This window comes from Chionomys nivalis, chromosome 21 (genome assembly GCF_950005125.1).
Source record: "Chionomys nivalis chromosome 21, mChiNiv1.1, whole genome shotgun sequence".
NCBI lineage: Eukaryota > Metazoa > Chordata > Mammalia > Rodentia > Cricetidae > Chionomys > Chionomys nivalis.
The window spans coordinates 10057704-10080775 of record NC_080106.1 but is presented as its reverse complement, the minus strand read 5'-3'; the positions used below and the strand labels follow the sequence as shown (position 1 = coordinate 10080775).

Genomic DNA, 23072 nt, shown 5'->3' with positions numbered 1-23072 from the left:
CTATGTACACCACAGGGAAAAAACCAATCAAAAGATAACTAACAAAATGATAGCAATACTCCTACCTCTAGCAGGATGACTTATCCTTTTCCACTTTATTACATTTTCTTTACAGTGTAAAAATAGCTTTTATTATTTTTATAACTAGATAAATCATACTGTTTATTATTTTTAATAAATCATTTTAAATAAATTTTAAAGAAAGAAATCAGTTTTTCTGATAAGATAGCACAAAAATTCAACTGTTTGCTAAGCATGATTTCTGCGAGTTTGAGACCAGTCTGGTCTACACGGTTCTAGGACAGTCAGCACTACATAATGAAAGCCTGTCTCGAAATAAAAACAAAAAGCTACATAAAGAAACCCTGTCTCAAAAAAAAAAAACCAAAAACATAAAAACAAAACAACAAAAATCAACCATGTCAGACTTAATTATTTTGAAATACAGAGTGATCTTAAACTAATTCTCTCCAAAAGGCTGTTTCCACAATTTGTCTACAGTAGCCTTCCCAGCTAAGGGAGGTCACTGTTCCTTCCAGAAACTTCACAGGCATACTAACTTGTAGGGCCTCTTGAGGCTGTCCCTGAATCCAACAAGTGTTGATCAGACTTAATTCTCAGGCATCCGGTTATCTTCTACAAAAAGCACACCCTAAAGATAGGCCTTCCACCAACGGTTTAACATGAGCACGACTACACCACTCACAGATGAACCCAAGATGAGTCCAACATCAAATACTGAATGGAAAAGACACCTGCACATCAAGAACGGACGTGGCAGGGTGCATGTGTAAGAGGGAGAAGGAGAGCAAGCTACAAGAGGCAGCTAATGTCCCCTTTCAGCTCTGAAATTCTACTTACAATGTAAAAAGTAAGAGAACATCACCAAGATTATACTCCTAGGTATAATTTAAATATATCAGAAGTTATTTGCTTGAATATAACTTTAAAATCTAATTCAGATGAAAGGAAATGACCCTTATCAGTCATCTAATTATGTCACTATGCCCTCCCTCTTAATAAACTAGCTTACTGAAATAACTCCAGTGAAGGCTGTTTAAACCATGAAAGGGTACTATTCAATTTAATTAAAAGTTGGCTGGAAAACGATTTCTTTTGTAACTTAATTGCATACTTGGCTGTATTCCCACTGTTTAACGGGCTAACAATTAAGCAGTGTCAGAAGATACTCTCTTAAAATAAAGGTGCATATGGAGGTCTCAAGGAGCCGTCAGTCAGCACTGTGTGAACAGAGAAGCCAAAGCATTTTCTGCCTGTCCCTGCAGAGTGTGCTCTTGGCTCTCAGCAGTCTCTCCCAGTCCCCAGACATTTAACAGGTACCAGCCAACCACAGATTGTGCCACCAAACTTCCTACTCTCCTCATTTTATCTGAAACACATTTCCTTAAGGGGGGAAAAAACCCACTGTCAAAATTAATAGAGCCTGAGTTTGGAGAGATGACTCAATGGTAAAGAGCACTTGCTGCTCTTCCAGAGGACAGGGTTCTATTCCCAGTATCCTCATTGCTCACAACTATCTATAATGCCAGTTCCAAGGGATTTGATGCCGTCTTCTGGTCTCCTCAGGCAGTGGTGCACACACATACATACAGGCAAAACTCACATACATAAAATAAGTAAATACCAATAAAAATGATTAATAGGGCTGGTCAGACAGTCCCATGAGTAAAGACACTTACTATGCTAACCTGATGACCTGAGTTTGATCCCTGGAACCCCCATAAATTTAGGTGAGAAAAGAGAACCAACTCCACACTTGTCCTCTGGACCTCCACAAGTGTGCTGTGGCACATGTGCACCTATACATATCATACATACATGGGTTTGTGAAACAAAACAGACTGCGCCACTAGGAAAGAAAAAGCAACTCATTTCTCAGTTTTTTAACCTGCCTCAGTCTGTCACCTCCCAAAATCTGAACTCCTTAGAATTTCAGATCACTGGTTCTGAACCCATCTATACCACCTCAGAAAGGATACAGTAATTATCAATCAAGAGTTGCTAATAGGGGGCTGGAGAAATGGTTCAGCAGTTAAGAGTACTGGCTGCTCTTTCAGAGGACCCAGGTTCAATTCCCAGCACCCACATGGCAGCTCGCAACTGTCTTTAACTCCAGTTCCAGGGGAGCCAACACCTCAAACAGACAGACATGCATGCAGGCAAAACACCAGTGCACATAAAATAAAAATAAATAAACAAATCATTAAAAAAAAGGTGCTAATGATGTACAACTTCCTCCCCAAAAGAAACCACTAAAAACACTCCTTGGAGCCGGGAGGTGGTGGCGCACGCCTTTAATCCCAGCACTCGAGAGGCAGAGGCAGGTGGATCTCTGTGAGTTCGAGGCCAGCCTGGTCTACAAGAGCTAGTTCCAGGACAGGAACCAAAAAGCTACGGAGAAACCCTGTCTCGAAAAATAAGAAAAGAAAAAAAAAAAAGGAGGAGCTGAGGGGAATGATCCAGGAGGCACGAGGACTTGAATTCAGATTCCCAAAATTCACACAAAAAGCTGAGCACGCCAGTGCACATCCACAATCCCAGCACAGGGAGGCAGAGACAGAACCATCTCTGGGGTGCACTGACCAGTTCAGAGTCCCTGTCTCAAAAAACTAAGGAGGTGCACGAACAATGAGACTCCTATAGAGCTCTGGCCTCCATACACAAGTGCACACACACACACACACACACACACACTTCCCCTTTGGGGAAGGGCGGTCTACCGTCAGACTAGAATCAAAGAATATAAAACTGACCAGAAAACACCCTTCTTCATTCCTAGGTGACGGGGTTGGGGGGAGCTGCCAACACTACATCACCTTTTTGAACAGTAACAGCCAACTCTTGCTTATGCAGGATGTCTGAGGGCTGCGGGGTCCTAATGGGTACGAGTGCAGCTCAGGTAACCATGTCCCAGAAAAAAAAAAAAAAAAATCCAGCTCTGGGGCCAAATGTGTCACATACTAGAGGATAAAATTTCCTTGGCAAAGAGTGTTCCACATAAATGGAGGTGGGAGGGATGTGGGCTGTTATACAATGGAATATCATTTATCCATAAAGAGGATGAAATCTGATTCATGCTACAACCGTAAAAAAAAAAAAAAAAAAGTACTGATTCATGCGACAAGATGAATTCTGGAAATAGGGCACCAAGAAACCAGGCACAAAAGGCTACGTGTGACTCCTGACTATTTCCATAAGGCAAATCTAAGGAGACAGTATACTGGTGAGCCGCAGACTGAACATGGATACTGACGACAACAGTGTACCCGGGGTCTTGGGAGTGGTTCTCCAAGTGGCTTGTGGTGCTGACTGCAAAGTCACTGAGCAGTAACATTTAAGTGACCCTGTGATAACTAACGGTAAGGGAGGTGTGGAGGGGCACGTTTTCAATTCCAACACCAGAGGGGAAGGAGGATCAGGAGCTTAAAGCCAGCTTGAGCTGTAATTAGACTTTGTCTCAAATACTATGGTTTCTTTCCCCCTGTGTAAAAAGTAGTCGTGCAGATTTTAATGGAAGGAACTGCTTTTCTCTACGTCCGGCTTCTCTTTCGCTTCCTAATCTAGAGGCTGACACCCAGGATCAAACCTTCAAGTGTTCCTCCTGTCACCTAAAAGCGCCACTCGGGAAAAAAAAAAAAAAGCAAAACAAAACAAAACAAAAAAACCTACAGTAAAAGCCAATATGAGCCTTAACGCGCACGGACCTACAGGCCCGCTCCCTGGGGCTCGCAACCGCAGGGCCCTGCAGAGGAGGGCGGCGCGTGCGCACCTCGGCGCGCAGGCGCAGGCCAGGCCGCCGCTCCGCCTGCTCCGGGCGAATTTCTGGCGAAGCCACAGCGGTGGCCGGCGGTCCCCACGCGGGGGAACGAGCGGCCGGGCCTAGGGCGCGGCCAGCTCTCGCCCGCGGCCGGCTGACGTACCTGCGTTCGCCTCAGGCTCGAGGTCGGCGGGCCGAGGGGACCGGCGCATCCGCCGCCAACACGCCTTGACTCTCCATTCGGGGGATGTTTACTCGCAAGTCTCGCGAGACCACGCCGCTGAGGTGGGACAGGAGCGGCGGCCTGGCGTGCCCCGCGCGCCCGCGACCTGCGTGCGCGCTCCCGACGTCCGGGCACCAGAGGTGAGGAGGTCCAGAGATCTCGCGACATTTGCGGCCCTGGGGCGGAGCGAGGTCGGATCGCGCTCTAGCGAGGTGGAGACGCCGGGTCTTGTGGTGGGCGGCGGCCCGGCTTGCTGGCCTGCAAAGTGGGAAAAGGGACGTGCGGTTGGGAGTTTTCGTGCACTCTTGAACTACGTCCATAGCCGTGTTGGACCCTAGCGTCCACTCACCGAGGAGGAGGAGTCGCCCCAAGAGACCATCTCTCACATCGCAGCTGATGTAAAAGCATGGATTTTATTAATTCTCTCATGACAGGGTCCTCCAGCATTCGGGAGGCTAGAAGACCCTGAGTGATTGGTACAGGCTATTTTTAAAGGGAAAAAAAACACAGAAGGAAGGGGTGTGTGGTGGTTGTTATTTAACTATTATGATTGGCTTATCCAAAAGGGCTATTACCAATAATTGGCTGGAGAGTGATTGCCAGATCAGATGAGGTAAGGAAAAACTTCTGAGGGTCACTTTGCCCCTTCCCAGGGACTAAGTCAAAACATCAGTCACTGAGTCAATACCTAAGGGTTATCTTGCCCCTATTCAATAACTGAGTTCTATTTGGAGAACATTCACAAGGACTCAGGCAGATGATGGGGTGTTCCCAACATTTCAGTACGTGTGTGGGCAATTGTTAGGTCCTTGGTTCCCAGGAGTGGAAGGGGGAGCACTACTGCTGAGGCTGAGAGTTGTCAGAAATGGCTTCAGAATTGTCTTAAAGTTCTACAGCTCCAGCTTTGTGGCCAGGGTCTATGGACCCTGCTAAATTACCCATCATGACCCCAGCACCTGAAGGCCTCCAATGGCCTGGGTCTGTGCACCCACCTAAACTAACACCATTGCTGTTGAGATGAACCAAATCTATATGTTCTCCTAAACTAGCCCGTGGATCCAGCAGCCGGGATGGCCTCTGATGGCCAGGTTTGTAACTACTGCTGGGGCTGTCTGCACCTTGGAAAACAGGAAGGGCTTTTATAAGACCAAATATTTACCGTTTTGAACAAAACAGCCAATGTGAAAGTCTGCCTGGCAAAATGTAGTAGGATAGACCTAGTCTCAGCCTTAATTTAGTACTGAGTTGGACCACAGTTGGCCCTGGCACAGCCTAAGTTTGGACAGCCAGCATACTTGGGCGATGTGACTGAACCGGATAAAAAAGGATGGAGGCCACAAGCCAACCTAGAATCCCAGGCTCACAACCTCAGGAGATGGGCCTTGACTACCAAGCCTGGTGTAAAAATTGAGTTGTTCATTGGAACCAGCAGCTGAGCAATCTTCCCGAAAGAGGATCTGGAGCAGGGTGCAGAGGAGACCCCGTGCAGAGCTCCTTGTGCCTTGCTTCTCAGGTGCTCCGTCAGAAAGTTCAGTCTGGAAGCAAGAGAGATGACTCGGCCGTTAAGAATTCACATAAACCAGGCATGATGGCGCACACCTTGAATCCCAGCACTCAGGCAGAGGCAGGTGGATCTCTGGGTTTCAGGCCAGCCTGGTCTACAGAGCAAGTTCCAGGACAGCCAGAGCTCTGCCTCGAAATACTGTGTGTGTGTGTGTGTGGGGGGGGTGTTGCATGTAAAACGCCACACTATTCTTGTAGAGGACCCAAGTTTAGATCCTACAGCCATATTAGGCAGTTCACAACCTACCTGTAACTCCAGCTTCAGGGGATCTGATGTTTTGGGCCTTTGTGGGCACCTGTATCCCTGTGCACATGCGCACATAGACATACACATTTTTTAAAGGGCCATCTTGAGGCAGGCGTGTGGTCTGCAGATGTAGCTCCACACCTTGAAAAGACTGCATTTGTTCCCAGGCTCCAGCATATCCCGTGGATGGCCCATCCTGCGGGAGATGCTATGTAGAGACCCTACTGCCTGCCCACTGGCAAGAACTTCAGTCTTGCTCTCCTGCAGTACTCCCGACTATGTCACCACTCTCCCAAGGGGGTCAAATCACTCCGCTACCTGGATCCCAGAAGCTAGAAGCCTCTTGATGATGCAGGAGAAACTAGGCACCGTAAGTTGAAGGTATAAAGGATCTGTTAGGCCTGCTTAGGAAAGATTGAGTTATACACAGCAGACTTTAGCTAAAGGAGTGCTCGAGTCTGAGAAGCTCGCTCACCAAACTGTAGGAAAGCAACGCTTGTTAGTTTAGGGTTGCTGAGTGTTTCTGTTAAGATTTGTTCACTAAGAATGCCACCTGTAGAGCCATAACAAAAGGAAACAGCCAGGCTCACAGCTAGCCCTCAGGAACACTTCCATATCAAAGAACATGCCTCTGTTGGACCATCCAAAGGACAGCACTGGGTCACAGTGCCACTGAACTGGCTCTCATTAAGTCCATTCCTCTTATGCAGAAGAGCAATTTTCTGCTGAGCAGGCAGGATGGCCCTGGTTAACAGCCTAGCAGCTGTCTCAGGGTAACCGACAATGGCTGTATTGTAAATCTCCCCATTCATCCGAACAGCCAAACTTTGGGACTGAACTGCAACTGGGGGCCCTGAAACTACTGAAACCAATGGGGATTTCTGTCCAGGGCTGGTTCCCTTTGGGGCAGTGGCTAGAACCAGTCCCATGCTATTACTAGTTTCCTTTATTAGTCTCCAATTGCTGGAGTGACTTCTCACTGGGAAGGTGTACTGAGTCCATAATACACTGTGCTCATGTATGTCCGGTGTTATAATCTAGAGAGAATTCAAGCATGCAGAGGACCTGTGCAGTTACACGCAAACGCTATTTCCTTTGAGCCAAGGACCTGAAGCATCATCAGACTGTGGTGCCCATGGGGCTCCCAGGGCTGATCTCACACAGACACCAGGGGATAACTCCTGGGTAACCATGGGACCACACAGCTGCCAGAGCCACGACTGTCCAGCACTGAGTGTTGAAGCTGCGTATACCACTCTCCCGGAAACACGTCAAAACTCAAAGCACACAGGAGGCACCATCAGTCCTAAGTCAGGGACTGTGTCCAGCTCACTGTGGGTGGACAGGAGTAGAGGCTGAGGGCGTGGATCATCAGGTCTGAGGAGACACCACCAAGCCTCTAGTTCTCATATATGGAGATTTTACATCACTGAGGAAAACAACAAAAACAGCTGGTCAGGGGGCTGGAGAGAGAGCTCAGTGGTTAAGAGCACTTATTGCTCTTCCAAGGACTTGAGTTCATGCTCAGCACCCACTTCAGGTAACTGTAACTTCTGTCCAGACATCTGACTCTTTCTTCTGGTCTCTGTGGGCACCTGCACACATGTGGCATACACTCGCAGATACATAAATACAAAGAAAAATAAAACCTTAGGGACTGGAGAGAAGGCTCGAGGACCCAGGATTGAACCCCACCACCCACAGAGTAGCTCATAACCATGTGTAGGTCCAGTTCCAGGGAATCTGATGCCCTCTGGCCTCCAACAGCATCTGTATGCACATGGTGCACACAAACTCATGCAGCCTCACAAATATACACACATAATGAACTAAAAAACAAATGTTAAGAAAAACTGTTCAGAACTTTATCTGTTCTCATTTTTTTCTTTCCACTTTTTAAAACCTACTACAACTGGCTTTTGTACCCACCACAAAATTGAAATGGCTCATGATGAGTGACCCACACTCATCATGCCGAGTCCATAACCCATCCTCACCTACTCAGCCATCAGCGGATAAGAGCAAGATCCTTCGGGTGCTCTGCAGGCAGTGGGCACATTGATGTGTGCCCTGCTGTTTAATCAGTGACAGTCATAGGTGTCAACTTCTGCTCATCCTGTCTACAAGGGATAAGGCAGTGACATCTTCTGAAGGAAACAGTGATGCTTTTATTGGTACATTTCAATTCACAGGGTAAGTTACAAAGGTTCAAGTTCAGAGCTCCTCCTTCCTTGGTTCAAACAAACAAACAAAAACCCACCATGTCCACAGTGAGAAGAGTAACTCTCAGCGGAGGGGCTGAGTCTGAAAGCTTGGAAGCCTAAGGATGCCTGTTGGTCTTCTGCTGGCGCCATGGATCACTGTGCTCTGAGTCTGCACCAGTGTTCTAGCTGAGTCCTGCTGAGGGGCATCACTACAGTCATAGCAAGAGCTCTGCGCTGTAGCTGACAAGTCTGCATACTGGACCACAGGACCTCACACAGAATGACAGTGTGTTCCTGCTATGGTTTCTGCTTCCTGAACCGTGGTTTTACTATGTGCTCCATGATGGCCTTGAACTCCTGAGTCTCCTGCCTCCCCCCACCCCCATGGGATCATGCCTGGTGATGTTTCAAGTGGAGTTGCTGTTGTTTATCACGTATTCGCCCAAGTTCCGTCAGTACGACAGAAGCTTCCAACCACTGGTCTCCTGCCATTACCTCCAAGCATGGGATTCTGCACATGTTTTGAAGACATAATTGAGGACAGGAAGAATTTCAATCTTCTGGATCTGAGGCCCAGTTAGAAATGCTGCAGGGGATGTCGTGGGCAAAGCGCATATTCAACATAAAAGCATACAGGGCCTACAGATGACAGAATGTCACCTAAAATAATTCCACACAAGTCCCAGCATCTCACCCATTTTCATCCAGGCACAGCATCAGCACCACAATGTTAAGCGCCACATCCCTCCATTCTGCACCACGACCTATGGATTCCCAAGTGCCAGCTGTAAAACCCTTATAAGTGGTTGGTTTTATAAGACCAAATTAAACACAGTAAGTTTCAATGCTCACCCATATTGTGAGGGTTTGTGTAAATTATCTTCATACCAATAAAGGCATTCCCTATAATGTACACATTCATTACACAGGCCAAAAATGAGTCTCTAACACCATTTCCACAATACCACTTAACACACATGAACGTTGTTCATATTTTAACCACTATTCTACAAACACTTAATTTTATCAACAGTGCTCCTGGGATGAAATTGGGTTACATAGAAAAGTATATGAAAACCAGCTATAAGCAGTTACAACATGGATGTACTGAGAAATCACTCCTTAGCCACAATTTTTACCTTAGAAATCAAGACAACCCATTATGTATCCCAATCTAGAAATGAAACCCTCCCATAGAATTAGACAAAAACCACGCAAAGGAAGCAGCATCAGACATGGTTAAGCCCACAACAGAGCTGGGCAGGCTTTTACCACGTGAAAAGGAGTAACCCGGACCTTTAATATGGTAAGGCTCCCCATTACCTCATCCTGACAAAGACTCTATTAAAGTCATATCAACAACATTGCTCAGACACACAGCGCACAGTACACACATGGTTCTAGGGGGACCGCAGGGAAAGGCAGCGTGCACACACATGCCCCCACATGGAGCTATATGGTGTGACACACACATCTACTGCTAATACCACCTGCACTCACAGTTCACAGTTAGAAAATAACACTTTTCTGTTGTCTTCCTGATGAACAGTATTATATATTTTCTTTTGAGATAGGTTTTAACTATATATCCCTGGCTGGCCCCAAACTCACTGTATAGCCCAGACAAACTCCCAGAAATCCACCTGTCTCCACCTCCCGAGTGCTGGGACTAAAGGCATGAGCCACCATACCCAGCATGATGAACATCTAAAAGCCAATACTATAATCACCTATAAGAGGAAACCAGCTCCTTACAGGAGCTGGCCAGTCACATTTTAAGTGCTAGGGAAGCCTTCTGTTCTGTTCTCAGGCTTCGTGACTACGTGCCCTGGGCCACCCATGTGGTCCCTGAGGTTTTTCTCACAGACTGAAAGTCGGCCTCGAGAAAGATGGTAACACACTAGGTATTCAGGAAGAGACAATACGCAGGTGAACTACATGTGTTTTCCAAATGCCGGAATACTGCAGGCTACTGTGGCTTGACCCAGCTTCTCCAGAGCTTCCAGATTCATGCTTGGCAACATAAGGCCTCTTTCCGTAGGGAGCGGTTGAGAAGGTTTGCTCCCCACACCCAAAGCCACTCAGGCATATACTGTGCGAAAAGAAACTACAAATGAAAGAGAGAGACATGGTTAGAATCCTAAACCATCAAAGCTGAAGAAATAAGGGGATCAGTGTGGGATCTAGCCCTGTTAACAGACATCTAGTGCCCGCATTAAACAGAGTCTGAGCCCCCTTCCATACTGAGGTTTGCTTCTGCATAGAGTAGTCACTGCAATTCAGTCAAGGCAGCACAAGATGCCCCATCATGATGCCCACCATCAGTGCCCACTCCCTTTCTGCATGCTCCTGGGAACGTATGTCTTAAGTAAACCATTCTAAATCCAAGAGAAGCTATAGCTGGACCACCCCGAACAGGATTTCATCTACATCCAAGGAGACGAAAGGAGTCTTACGGGGGTCCCTTGGGAGGACCTGGGAATGGCTCACAGCACAGATAATTCATCCACTGCTGTCTTGACCATGCTGTATTTCTCTATTGGCTCTGGCTGGGACTTTTCTCTTGTAGTTATTGCTTCCTCTGAATGCAATTTCCCAGGGTCACAAAGGGCTCAGTTTTATGAAGATTTCAACTCTGCCCTCCAATCCAAGTTCTGCCCGTGGAACTGAGCTGCTGGGAATTGGGCGCACTGGCGCCACTGTGGAAGGGTCTTGTCCGTCTCCACCTGGCTTCCCTCAGTCATCCTCATTTCGGCTAGACCTCTTTCCTCCTTTGCCCTGCCATGCTGAGACTCTCGCCTGGTTCTTCTCCTTACATGCTCTCTCTATGGCGTTACCAAACGCTGCCAACCTGCAAACCTGTCTCCAGTAGAAGTGCCTCACCTGGACGCCCACCTGTGTAGCTGCCACCTCAGCTTCTCTGCAGAAGTCCCCAGGACCCTGGTCCCACTAGCTTCCATCATGCCTGATGACCTCTTCTCCAGCAGCCACCCATCTGGACCAGAGTGGCACCAACACTTCCTCCCCTCCTGCTCCATCTATCACTGTATTACACATCTCCAGGCAGGACACACCACTAACGTGATGTTCACCACTTGAGCAGAGATCCACCATGCATGTCTGCTATCCACTTCCTCCTCCCAGCAACGAACAAATGCAGAACACCGTTCTCACTAAACACCCACAGGAGGCCAACTGGGGTGAGACGCTGTACCATTCATATGACAAATCCCCAATCTGTTCCTTAGAGCTAAAGAATGACAGGGAGTTGAAATCTTCATAAAACTGAGCCCTTTGTGACCCTGGGAAATTGCATTCAGAGGAAGCAATAACTACAAGGGAAAAGTCCCAGCCAGAGCCAACAGAGAAGTACAGCATGGTCAAGACAGCAGTGGATGAATTATCTGTGCTGTGAAACAGAACGGGCTGGAGAGATGGTCCAGCAGTTAAGAGAGCTGGCTGCTCTTCAAGAAGACTGGAGTTCAGTTCCCAGCAAACATCAGACAGCTCCCAACTACCCAGAACTCCAGCTCCAGGGGACCTGACACTCTCTTATGACCTTTGTGGGCACTGCAATCATGTGCACATACCCAGAGAAACATATGTAAACACATAAAATTAAAATTTCAAAATGCTTTAAAAGGGCATCACCCTAAAAATTAGGGGGGGGGAGACAAAAGAAACAGACTGGCAAGGTTGAAAACTTAAAGTTTTAACAGCTCTGTACAGAAAACTACTCTGGACACTAAATAGCTCCATAGACTCTCTTGGCAGAAAATACATTAAAGTACATTTAAAAATACATAGAATTTAGGGCCCCATGCTTGCTAAGCAAGCACTCAAGCACTGAGCAACATCCCTAGCTCATTTTCTGTCTCTGTCTCTCTGTCTCTGTCTCTGTCTCTGTCTCTCTCTCTCTCATTTTAAACTTTTTCTATTTTGAGACAAGGTCTTGATAAGTTGCCCAGGCTGGCCTTGAACTCACTCTACATTTCAGGCAGGCTTTGCAATCCTTCTGCTGCAGCCTCCAAAGCAGCCGAGATTATAAGCCTCCACTTAGGTGAAGAATACATTCTAGAGTTCATTAACGTGGACCAAATCCACCTGCCATTAAGATGTTGGTGTTTCAGACATGGTCAAAATATTTCATCATGATTTGTCCTCATGGCTGCATCTCCAAGACAACTTTAAGGCCTTGGAGCCACTCTTCACTTTTTGTTTTTGTTTCAAGAAAAGGTCTCACTACATAGGCCGGGCTGACCCTAAGTTGAGATCCTCCTGCCTACTGAAGAGATGGCTGGGCTACCATTTCTAGCCTTAAACTACTTTTCAGGTTTCTTTGCTCAGTTCTTGAGAAATACAGACTCAGAAAGAGCTACCAAGACAGCATTTTAGACAAACCTATAGTTCTGAGCCTTTAGACGAATATAAGAATTATCTGTTGATTTGCTCACATTTATTTTGTCATAGTAAACTAAATTATCTTGATGCGCAATAGCCCCCGAAGTATTTAACTCATAATCAAATATGCTCAGTAAAATCTAAATTTAGTAACATCTATTTCTAGTCCAGAAAATAAGAAACAAATTACTATAAATCTTTAGTTACTGCCCCTTGTGATTAAAATCGTAATTTTAAATATTTCGTAAAGTTCAAATATTTTTCTTTTTTCTCTTTTTTGGTTTTTCAAGACAGGGCTTCTCTGTGTAACAGCTCTGGCTGTTCTAGAACTCACTTTGTAGACCAGGCTGGCTTTGAACTCACCTGCCTCTGCCTCCTAAGTGCTGGGATTAAAGGCATGAGCCACCACACCTGACAGAAGCTCAAATATATTTCAAAATATTTTTAATTACACTGATTTGTTTGTGTGTGTGTGCACGCGCGCACCGTGGTGTGTGTAGAGCTCTGAGGACACCTTGTGGGAGGCAGAGCTCTTCCACCACGTGGGTCTCGGAGATCAAACTTAGGTTATCAGGCCTGGTGGCAAGCACCTTAACCTGCTGAACCATCTGGCTGGCCCCTAAATACTCTTTTAAGATATTTATTTTGGGGAGGGAAATGGGAAACGGGGAGGAGGTGGAAATTTTAATTAAAAAAGAATAAAATAAAGAAAAAAATAAAAGATTTTTCTAAAGAGAAAAAAAAATGATATTTATTTTGTCCAGGCAGTGGTGGTGTACGCAGAGGCAGGTGGGTCTCTGTGAGTCTGAGGTCAGCCTGGTCTACAAGAGCTAATTCCAGGGCAACTAGGGTTGTTACACAGAGAAACCCTGTTTCTAAAAATTAAAAAGATCTTTGTTTTGTCTCAACAACAACAACAACAACAAAAAATCTCAGCAAACAGTCTATGTTTCCTGAGTAAACAAATCCAGGAATACATGGAGATTTACTTGAGATGATGGTGATACACTTACGGTCCTATCTTAGGGCTTCCTGAACTAGACTGTGCACATAGCACTTCCCCTTCGGGCATCACCAATATCTCTACACCGAAATCCCTATTCAAGCACCAAGTAGCTTCACATTCCCCCATGCACCAAAGTAGCCTATATCATGTTTTGGGGGAAAATGAGAAAACTTGAAAATCGTTACAATAATCCCCACACATAAGCATCTAGAGCTATAAGCGCAATCACTGAGAATGTGAGGTGTGAGTGAGGATTCCCAACCCTCGGTTCCTGGTATGGCTGACAGAGCGTTTGACCTGAAGGCATGGGGCTACCTGAATAGAGTGGGACCAGTAGCCTGTGGTCCTTTTCGAAATGCCCAGGGTCGACACTGCGTGCTGAGCATACACTCTCGGCGAAGGTGCCAGCCACGGGCATCTGTGCAGGAAGCTGCCAGGCGCAGTCACACTGGTGGTCACGTGGAAGGGGATCAGACTCTGCACAAAGATCCCTTTAGAGGCGTACTCATACTGCAGGGCTCGGCTGAAGTGGTCCAGGTAGGCCTGAGGGGAGAGGGGGGCAGAAGGGGAGGACTTTGAATCTAGAAGGACCTTGAAAGAAAACCCAGGAGCAAAAGACTTGCCTACTCCCATCTCAGGGAAAATGGCCGGCATAAGCAAAAGGAGCTGACTGCTCCCTGACTGTCCCACAGGAAGAAGAGCCTGACCTTGGATGCAGAAAAGGCCGCCAGCTGTGGTGTGGGCTTGCAGCAGGAGCCAGAAGACACTGTGACGATGGCGCCCTTCCTTCTCTCCACCATTCCCGGAAGCACTATGTGGACCATCAAGCTTGCAGCCGCAATGTTCACATTCACAATGTCCCAGAGCGTGTCCTCAGGAATCTGGGTGAAATACTGGGGGTAGGGGTAGAACGCACCCACGTCATTCACCAGGATACCAATGTCTCTGTCTCTCAGGGCTTCTCGGATTGGAGCATAAATCTCCCGGCCTCTGCTGAAGTCCGCCACCATGACAACTGTCTCCACCCTATAGGTGTCAGCTATGTGCTTGGCCACAGCCTGCAGCTTCTCTTCTTCCTGGCCAATCAGGATCATGTTGAGTCCCCGGCTTGCTAACTCCTCAGCATAGGCCTTCCCAATGCCATCTGTGGCCCCTGTAAGGCAAGCCAGGAGGCATGAGCGTGTTGAAGCATGGTATCCTTACAGATAACCAGAATTGCTCACAGTTGATCTCATTAGAGAAAATCATACACTAGGGGGAAAATGCATAACATCTGTCAGTAAAGGACTATGCTAAATTGATAAGGTGAACCATAGTGCTAAAGATACTCAGGCAGGGACTAGCCAGAGGCTCAGTGCTTGCTGCTAAGCCTGATGACCTGAGTTCAAACTCCAGGACCCACATGGTGGAAGGAGAGAACTGACTCCCAAAAGTTGTTCCCAGGCCTTTTAGACGTACACATGGCACACACATGTGTGCATACACACACAACACACACACGAATGCATGCACTCATGCATGCACTCCAAGCTACCCTGGCAGACAGACCAGGAACTGCTCACACTCAGCCCGCTGGAGTAGGATACTGTGGAATCTGCTTGCAATCTCACCCCTGGCTTGCTTAGGTGTCAGGATGAGCTTTCTGGGACACGGAAATACATCACAATGGAATTCAAAACAGATAAAGCACTTCTGAGAGCTTTGACAACCCCAAAGGGCAGTTTCAAAACAGACAGCAGAAAAGACATGTGAGAGGCAGGAATGGGGGGCTTGGGAGCAGGAGCTGGAGTAATGAGGGGGATGCCTTGGAGGATAGGGCGCCCTGAAGTGAAGTGGGAAGAAGGGAAGAGCACAGAATGCGGTCTCAGCAGGAGGCAGAAGCCTCCACTTAAATTCTGTAGCTGCCTGCTGGAAACAATGACTTAAAATACAACCCAAAGAGAAAGACCACTGGAGCTGAGATCAAGTTACCACTGATGACAGCCCATCTTCCATACTGCTTGATGAGGTCGGGCCTGCTCCCCAGGCGAGGGATGAAGTGCAGCCTGATCAGACTGTAGAAGTCACAGATGACTGTGATGCTCTTTCTGGCTGTGTACCAGGCTCCCACCAAGGCCAGGGCTTCCATATAGCAATTGCAAGACCTGGCGATCTCCCTGTACAAGAGGTAGAAGCTGTCAACAGCAGCCATGGCAACCTGCAGGGAAAAGAAGAGAGAGCTGCATTTTGTGGACTTCCTCAGGAACAACAAAACTCCTGAGGGCACACACCTGAGACTGTCACTGCATGACCTCATGTCTAACACCTGTGGCTTAGGAAGTGCTGGCCTTCCAAGAGATTATTCTTTATTTTATTTTATTTTTTTTTTTGGTTTTTCGAGACAGGGTTTCTCTGTGGTTTTGGAGCCTGTCCTGGAACTAGCTCTTGTAGACCAGGCTGGTCTCGAACTCACAGAGATCCGCCTACCTCTGCCTCCCGCATGCTGGAATTAAAGGCGTGCGCCACCACCGCCCGGCCCAAGAGATTATTCAACAGAACTACTCAGCTATGGAATTCCTCCCAAAATCCCGACTCGGAGCTACAAGCAGTCTGAACAAAGAGAAACATGAGTGCCCTACTTCGGAGCTGCAGGAGGCACGATTATCACTGATGGCAGCTGGAAAGTGTCCAGCTCCCCAGTAAGTACAGAGGACCTACTACCTCAACAGTGACAAGTAGAATAACCACAAGTAGTGACAGAATGTGACCTTGGTCCCCAAAAACATGAATATTAAATAAAAGGAGCACCCCTAAAACACGAAATGATGATGCCCTCCTGCAACAGCAGAGCAACCCCGCCCCCCCCCCCACACACACACACATACAGCCCGTTACTAACTTGGTTTGCCTGGTATTTTCCCTCCTGGCCTCTAGGTTTGAGAAAGTCGCACACACCTCTTCTAGGTGTGTACATAGCAAACACTAAAGGGCAGACACGTCCCAAGTACTGTGTTAAGGATCCAAGGCAGAGGCAGGCATTTAACAATTAATATGCAAGCTCATCTGGATATCTTAACCTATGAGCAGAGGGGACCCTGGAGAGGTGGACAGAGGCCAGGCACAGTCTTGATGGCATGACCAAGGGCTGTGCTCCATCCTGGACCAGGGCGGAGGAGCCGCTGCAGTCAGATCCAGTGCACACTGGGTGGCCAGAGGAGCCTAAAGGCTCACATGCATAGTAAGACAGTGGAGGCTACGCACAGGCAACTCGATTTTAAGTACCACCCCCTCTCCCTCAAAAAAGAAAACATAAAGCTTGTGGGAATGACTTCTGGAAGGAAATCCATTTAAAGTGAGAGGTGGGGAGTCCTGGAAACAGTCAACACAGTGACAAAAATGGCACAAGTCTTGGGGATGGAGTGGGTGCCCTCTGTGTCTCCTGTGATGTAATTTGCGATCTATCAAGTTTTGCCTAGGGAAAATGAAACAAGCTAACCACCGAGCAGGAACCTGTGAGCACATGGCCTCCCAAGGCACAGGGAAGCATGAAGAGAAAACTGAGCAGCAGCCAGACAGAAGACATACAAGCTGCAGAGGCCCTGACCACACAGCGCACTCTCCCCAGTAAGTTGCACATTTCCACCATGTGGGAGAAATCAAGTTGACATCACAGTATGTTTTGAAAGCTATTCTCAACCTGTATAGTGGTGTGGATACGTAATTTGGGAGGCTGAGGACGGAGGAGTCCCAGTTTGAGGCCAAAAAGCTGGGCTATTTAAATAGTAAGACCTTGCTCCAATAAAAAAATAAAAAACAAGAAAAAAATCAGATTCCAGCTGAACTGGTGGTATATGCCTTTAATCCCAACATTGGGGAGGCAGAGGTAGGTGGCTCTCTGTGAGTTCAAAGCCAGCCTGGTTTACATAGTAAGTTCTAGACCAGCCAGGGATACACAGAGACTGCTTAAAAAAAAAAAAAAAAAAAAAAACTACTGGAGAGGCTAAAGTGGGAAGATCGAAGTTCAAAGCCAGCCTGGAACTTAATGAAAAAATATCTAAGGATGGGGTGGGGTGGAAGTGTTACTCAGTGGCTTATCCAACATGAAGTCTTGACTACAAGCACCAGCACCACAAAGAGGGGAAGAAAAGAAAGAGGGAGAGAAAAAGGAGGGGAGGGGGATGAAGAGATGGAGCTACTGTCCCTCTGCCCCAGCTTTCCCAAGACTCTGAACACCAGTACAGCAAATCCAGCAGAAGGTGCCTGACCGCGGGGTTCTGCTCTCCTCACTGTCAGCCCCAGTCTTCTCTTAGCTCCTTGCTGCCAGCTCTGGCCTAAGACTTAGGCAGCTGCGAAGGGGAAAGGAAGCCAACAACAAACAAAACCCAGGCTCAGCTGGGAACACTTAATGCAAAACTAAGATCAATGCTTTCAAAACAAAGCACAACTAAAGAGTGTGTGCCTGGGGACAGTCCCCTAGCCTTGCAGGCAGTGGAGAGGGCATTCCTTCCTCATCCTGACTCTTCTTAGGGACACAGCATCAGATAGGACAAAATTCCATCCAGGTGAGCTGGGGGATCAACAGCAATCTATACTGCCTAAGAGCACCTGGCTATGGTCTCTACACCTGCCTGTGGAAGGGTCACCCTCTCTCTCCAGACCCTTCCTCAGCCCCCCCCCACAACACCTACTTCAATTTTCCACACCACAACAGCCAGCCTGTGTAGCCCACGCCCAAAGCCTGGTAGATTCTGGCTGGCCTGCTTGAACCCAGGTGCCCAACACTTTCTCACCGCTGGCAGAAGTAGCAGGAACATGAGGGGCTTAAAGGAGGGGGATGGTTTGGGAGGTTTGGTAGGATTCTTCATTTCCCCCTGGAGACTCTTCCCCAGCTTGCCACTGTCATGAACTGCTGAGACCATGGCCCCACCAACTATGAGGTGTTCCTTAGAAACAGGCACCAACAGCCCTGGTGTGCTGGAGTCTTGACATAAGAAACACCATGCAATCATTCCTCCCAGCCAGACCAAAGTGAGACCTGACGCACACACACCAAACTCACAGAAGCCTGATGTAGTCCAACACCAGATGGTTTATGAATAAAGCACAAAGCCATCAAAAAACCTACACTGGTAGTTACTGGCCCATGGGGGGGGGGGTCGTCTCATACAGGAAAGTGTACATGAAAAACAAAGCCATTCAAATAGGGCTGAAAATGGCAACTCAATGTCCTAGATCAAAGATAACTTCAGAAATAAATCTAGGAGTCCCCTGGGCCCATACACCTGGAGACGCACAGAAAGCTAACTGACCATCAGTGAGGCAGGACATCTGCTGGTCTGCTGAGGGAGGAGGCGAAAACAGAACATACATAGGACACTTCTAATAGATAAGTAAGATCCCTAGGACAGAAGGAGAACGGCTGTCTAGCCAGTCCCCACTCCCACTCCAGCCACAGTCCCAGGGCATGACTGGACATCCCAACGTGTCCTTAGACAGGGCAGGAAAGTTAGAGGCGGTGAGTAACATGACCACAGTCCCCACGGGGGTCACAGTCAAGGCCCATAAAGGACTCTGGGAGGTAGCAAGGACAAGGACAATCTTCTCAGGGGTCTCCAGAAGGACCCTTCTGGGGAGTGTGACTTCAGTGTGGTGAGGTGGACTTTAGTCTCTTCCTGCAGAACTAGTAATAATCATGTCACAGAAGGAAGTATAGTGGACACAGGGACAGATGCCAGGAAGAAGGGATGGGCAGGTAGACAATGCATTGTCAGTCTGGAAGACACTGTGACAGGCCCTCAGCCATAAGCACAGTGCTATCAGGATGAAAGTCCTTTGCTCTTGGACTGAAGGGTGACCCTGCAGGCTGGGAAGGACTGACAAGGCCTCCTTACCCTCTGCAGCCAGAGGCTGCGCTTTTCGTCTGGTTCTGGTGTGTCCACTGAATCTGCCTTGGACACAGAACCCCAAGTCCTGTTCAGTCTTCTAAGCCAGGTCGTATCCACTCTCCGTCCTTGGTTCAAATTCCCAGCCATCAGGAAGTTGAGGAGCAACCTCCTCCAGCCTCAGGACCTCTCCTCTCCTGCTGCTCTGTCTCTAACACGATATTTATTTCACTCCTCTGACTCGGCAACTGGAGCTCAGGCCTCCAGAGGTCAGGAGCTATGTCCTAAACCAACTCCTCCATAATTAGAAGGGGGGGGGGGGGGCTGGGCATGGTGGCACATTCATTTAATCTCAGAATTCAAGAGGCAGAGGCAAGTGGATATCAATGAGTTCAAGGGCATCCTGATTCACAAATGAGAACATGTCTCAAAAAAAAAATTTTGGAAAAGAAACTAGAAAACGCATTCCAAAGTATAAAACCTACTATACACAGTCTGAAGGAAAACAAAACAGCTACTCAGTGACTAGCCCAACAAAAGCAGCATCCAATAAACTCCAAGACACCCAGGCTTCCTTCTTGTCCCCTCTTCTACACTGAAGGGCACATCCTCCCAAAAGCTGGGGTTTCTTTCTCTCTTTCTTTCTCTTTATTTTTGAGGCGCAGGCTGCTTTGATCTTACCCCAGCATCATGAGTGCTGGCATCACAGCTTATACCCCAAACCTGCTACTCTGGCTGCCAGCTTTCTGTTCTAAAACACTTCACGGCCCTGCTAAGTGACGCCTGTCTGAGTGGCTCCTGAGGAGTGCCCCAGTGTCCCGAACTGACCTGCGTCCTCTACCTGAGCCTCTTCTACCGGCTGAGGTCACAGCTTTGCTGCAGGTCATGACATGCCCACATACAATTCCTGTCCATGCTACCACCAGCCTGGGGTCACCCCTCAAATTCTTAGGAACATCTCTTGGGCATTGGTGAAGGTATTCACGAAGGGGCATGCCACACAGTGGAACTGCTGGGCCACAAGGCCCTCGAGGGTTCCACTCTCCGTTGCCGAGAAGACAGGCCTGACTCACCTGTCTCACAGGTGGGTGTGCACACTGCCTCCTTGTGCCACCTGCGGGAACGCCCAAGAGTTCACCCTCCAACAACAGGGTGTGTAGGGGTGGTTAGCAAGGGGCCAAGGCTCTTGTGATCCATATGTTCTCCTGCCGCCTCTCAATCTCCGAAATGCCCCTTCCCGTCTGCCCCTCTTCCTATGATGTTGTCTCTTTCTCTCAGAAAGACAAGAATTCTAGACAGACTCTAGACACGCACTCTCTCTGCTATTTCTTGCTCGCATTGTTGATGCGCTGGATGTCTTCGTTTCCAAGCGCCTTCCTTTGCCAGCAGTGCTCACGGCATTTGACTTCCCACCGCAACTCCGGCAGAAGTCTCCTCACAGCATTTTCTAGAAGCTGTTCTAAGTCTGCGATCCTGGATTTTGTAATGGTAAAAACCTGTTTTCACGCATCCTCTATACGGTTCTACAGCACCACAATGCTGTGCACACAGTACTGCCTTAGCAAATACAATATTGCCTTAGTAAACACAATATTGCCTTAGTAAATCCTTTTAGATACTGTTTGTGCCAGAGCTCAAGTTTCACTCTTGAAGAGGAAAAAAAAAATCCCAAAAACTTCGCATCAGCATCTGGCAAATTCTCTTACAGATCAGTGACATTTTGGGAGTTCCTTATCTTCTTTGGTCTGTTCTTGATCACTGACTGAACCAGCAGTGAGACTGAGGGAAAAGAACAGTAACAGGAAACCCAGAACCCAGGACTCTTACCCGAGATCCAGGTCTCTACTTAGGCACCAACAGCAGCCCACTCCTAGACACTCATCCAAAATAACTTTTTTTTTTTTTGCTTGCACTAAAATTCTGTAAAGAGGGTTCCTACCAGCCTGACTCACACTAGCCAAAAATGGAAACTGCTGAAATGCCCATCGAGTAATGATCACAGTGGGGCCCAACCATAATACAGTGGAATATGACTGAGCTCTAAAGAGGACCGGGGCATGAGTACACGCTGTGCCATGAAAACGTGAGGCCGAGGGTCAGAAGCCAGACACGACACATGTATAAAACATGTTTGCAATTGGGAACTCCACAGACACAGAAAACAGATTAGAAACCCAATCTGGGGCCAAGATGGGCTCAAACTGCAGCTGATGGGGTGGAATTTATTTTGGGGGTGATGGGAATTATCTGGGACTTGGGATGACAACTGCCCAGCACTGTAAATATGCTACAAAGCGCTAAGTTGCACATTTCAAAATGGCTAAAATGATTAATTTTGATAGGCAAATTTTGCCTCAAAAAAAAAAAAAAATCCACTGGGAACTGGGAGTTGGCTCAGCAGGTTGTTTGCCAGGCAAGCCTGATGACCTCGACCTGCGCTGAGATCCCCAGCTGTACTTAGGAGGTAAGAGTAGAAAACCGTAGAACCAATTTGTAACCCCAATACTGGGAAGAAAAAAACAAACAAGAGAGTCCTGGGAGCCAGCCAGTCTAGCCTAAAGGAAACGCTGGGTTTAGTGAAAGATATTTTCTCAAAAAATAAGGCCGAGAGTAATAGGCACTGACCTGTGGCTTCCACACCCACACGAGTGAGCAACATACACACTCCGCTAATAAAGTAGCGTTGAACTCTGCGCTTCTGAAATATTTCCGAAATGACTAGGGTCACCGAAAAAGAGATCCTGCCCTTGGAGATGAAGTTACACCACACACCTGTCCTCTGGCCATCACCTGTGAAAGGGGCTAACCCTTCCCGGCTTGCAATGAGAATTAGAGGAGGTGATGAATAAAAAGCACTTACAACACAGCCTTTCGCAACCGCTCAATAAACCGTAGCCATTAGCCAGGATTATTACTCCGGGTTCGATGCTAGCTACCGTTATTTGTACTGATCCGACTTTGTGAAAATGCTTCTAAGTGCGTTATCCCTACGGCCTCACTTTACCCCCTCCTTCGATCTCACAGGCAATACTACACAAGAGAAAAAGGACGCAGTCATATCCCAGGATGTTAGCGCTAAGACCTGAGACTCAGGTGCGGCTCAGAGTCCTGGCCGGTGGTCCGTGAGACACCCCCTACCCCCGACAGGCTCGTGGGAACCTGTATCCCCTGAGGTCACCGCCCAGGGGTGCGGCTGAGTCCTGGTAGTGGAACAGGGACTCGCCGGCTCGGTTCCCCATCCCTCCCCTGCGCCGCCGGGCACCGCCCAGCGACTCTGCAGAACCCACCCGGCTCTGCAGGATCTGCGCGCTTTCTTCAGCAGCGCTGCCATTCGGCATCAGTTCTGAATCCTAGAACACATTCAACCCAGCGGCTGGGAAAGAAGGATAAGGCGGCACCGACAAAAGGGCGGTCACAGGGCGTGTCGCCTGTGCGAAGCACGCAGCGAAGATGAGGCCCGGGACACCTGCTCTGGCTGCCGAGGGACCGCCGGGAGCGCGGACAAGAGTTCCCAGCTACGGGACGCGCAGACGGGTATGGGGGGCGTTCCCGAGGGTCGGGGTCCCCGGGGGCGTGGCAAGGGCCGGAAGCGGGGCGCTAAAGGCACCGGCGCAATACCTGCAGCAAGCCGCGCGGTCTCCGAAGCCCGTCCCGCCACCAGTCCGCGCGGCCGCCGCCCCGGACTCAGCCGCAGGTCCGCTACCCACGTGATCCGCTACGCACGCACCTGGGTGGAGCCCCCACTAGTCCCGCCCCCGGCAGCGTAACCGACTGCGCGTGCGCGCCTTG

The 23072-nt window shown here is 48.3% G+C and overlaps 2 protein-coding genes across 3 annotated transcripts in view; both read right to left on the bottom strand.

The window, feature by feature from the left end:
* The window catches only part of Mbtps1 (membrane bound transcription factor peptidase, site 1), a 52629-nt gene extending 48533 nt beyond the window's left edge, over positions 1-4096 (bottom strand). The window contains exon 1 of the mRNA XM_057753197.1: positions 3942-4096. The gene's annotated coding sequence lies outside the window, so the exon portion shown is untranslated. The remainder of the gene's footprint in view (positions 1-3941) is intronic.
* A 3872-nt stretch (positions 4097-7968) lies between these two features.
* On the bottom strand, positions 7969-22999 carry Hsdl1 (hydroxysteroid dehydrogenase like 1). 2 transcript variants are annotated; one of them, XM_057753200.1, is made up of 5 exons: positions 22902-22999; positions 15394-15619; positions 14130-14575; positions 13738-13965; positions 7969-10122 (listed from the first exon to the last, which is right to left on the bottom strand). In XM_057753200.1, exons 2-5 carry the CDS (start codon positions 15611-15613, stop codon positions 10024-10026), a joined length of 993 nt encoding a protein of 330 aa, XP_057609183.1. In that variant the 5' UTR covers positions 15614-15619; positions 22902-22999; the 3' UTR covers positions 7969-10023. The 2 variants fall into 2 exon arrangements, with proteins under 2 accessions (XP_057609183.1, XP_057609182.1); XM_057753199.1 differs by lacking the exon at positions 22902-22999 and adding an exon at positions 22571-22656.
* Between the last annotated feature and the right edge of the window lie 73 nt (positions 23000-23072).

Bases quoted from the DNA above. Each gene is read 5' to 3' on its own strand.
- Hsdl1 (XM_057753199.1), bottom strand. From the start codon at position 22,621: ATGCCGAATGGCAGCGCTGCTGAAGAAAGCGCGCAGATCCTGCAGAGC. The intron at 15,620-22,570 runs GTGGGTTCTGCA...TTTTCCCTGCAG, and splicing joins CGCAGATCCTGCAGAGCCGG to GTTGCCATGGCTGCTGTTGA. The intron at 13,966-14,129 runs GTCAGGCTCTTC...CTCTCCCCTCAG, and splicing joins CGGCCTTTTCTGCATCCAAG to GCCTACCTGGACCACTTCAG.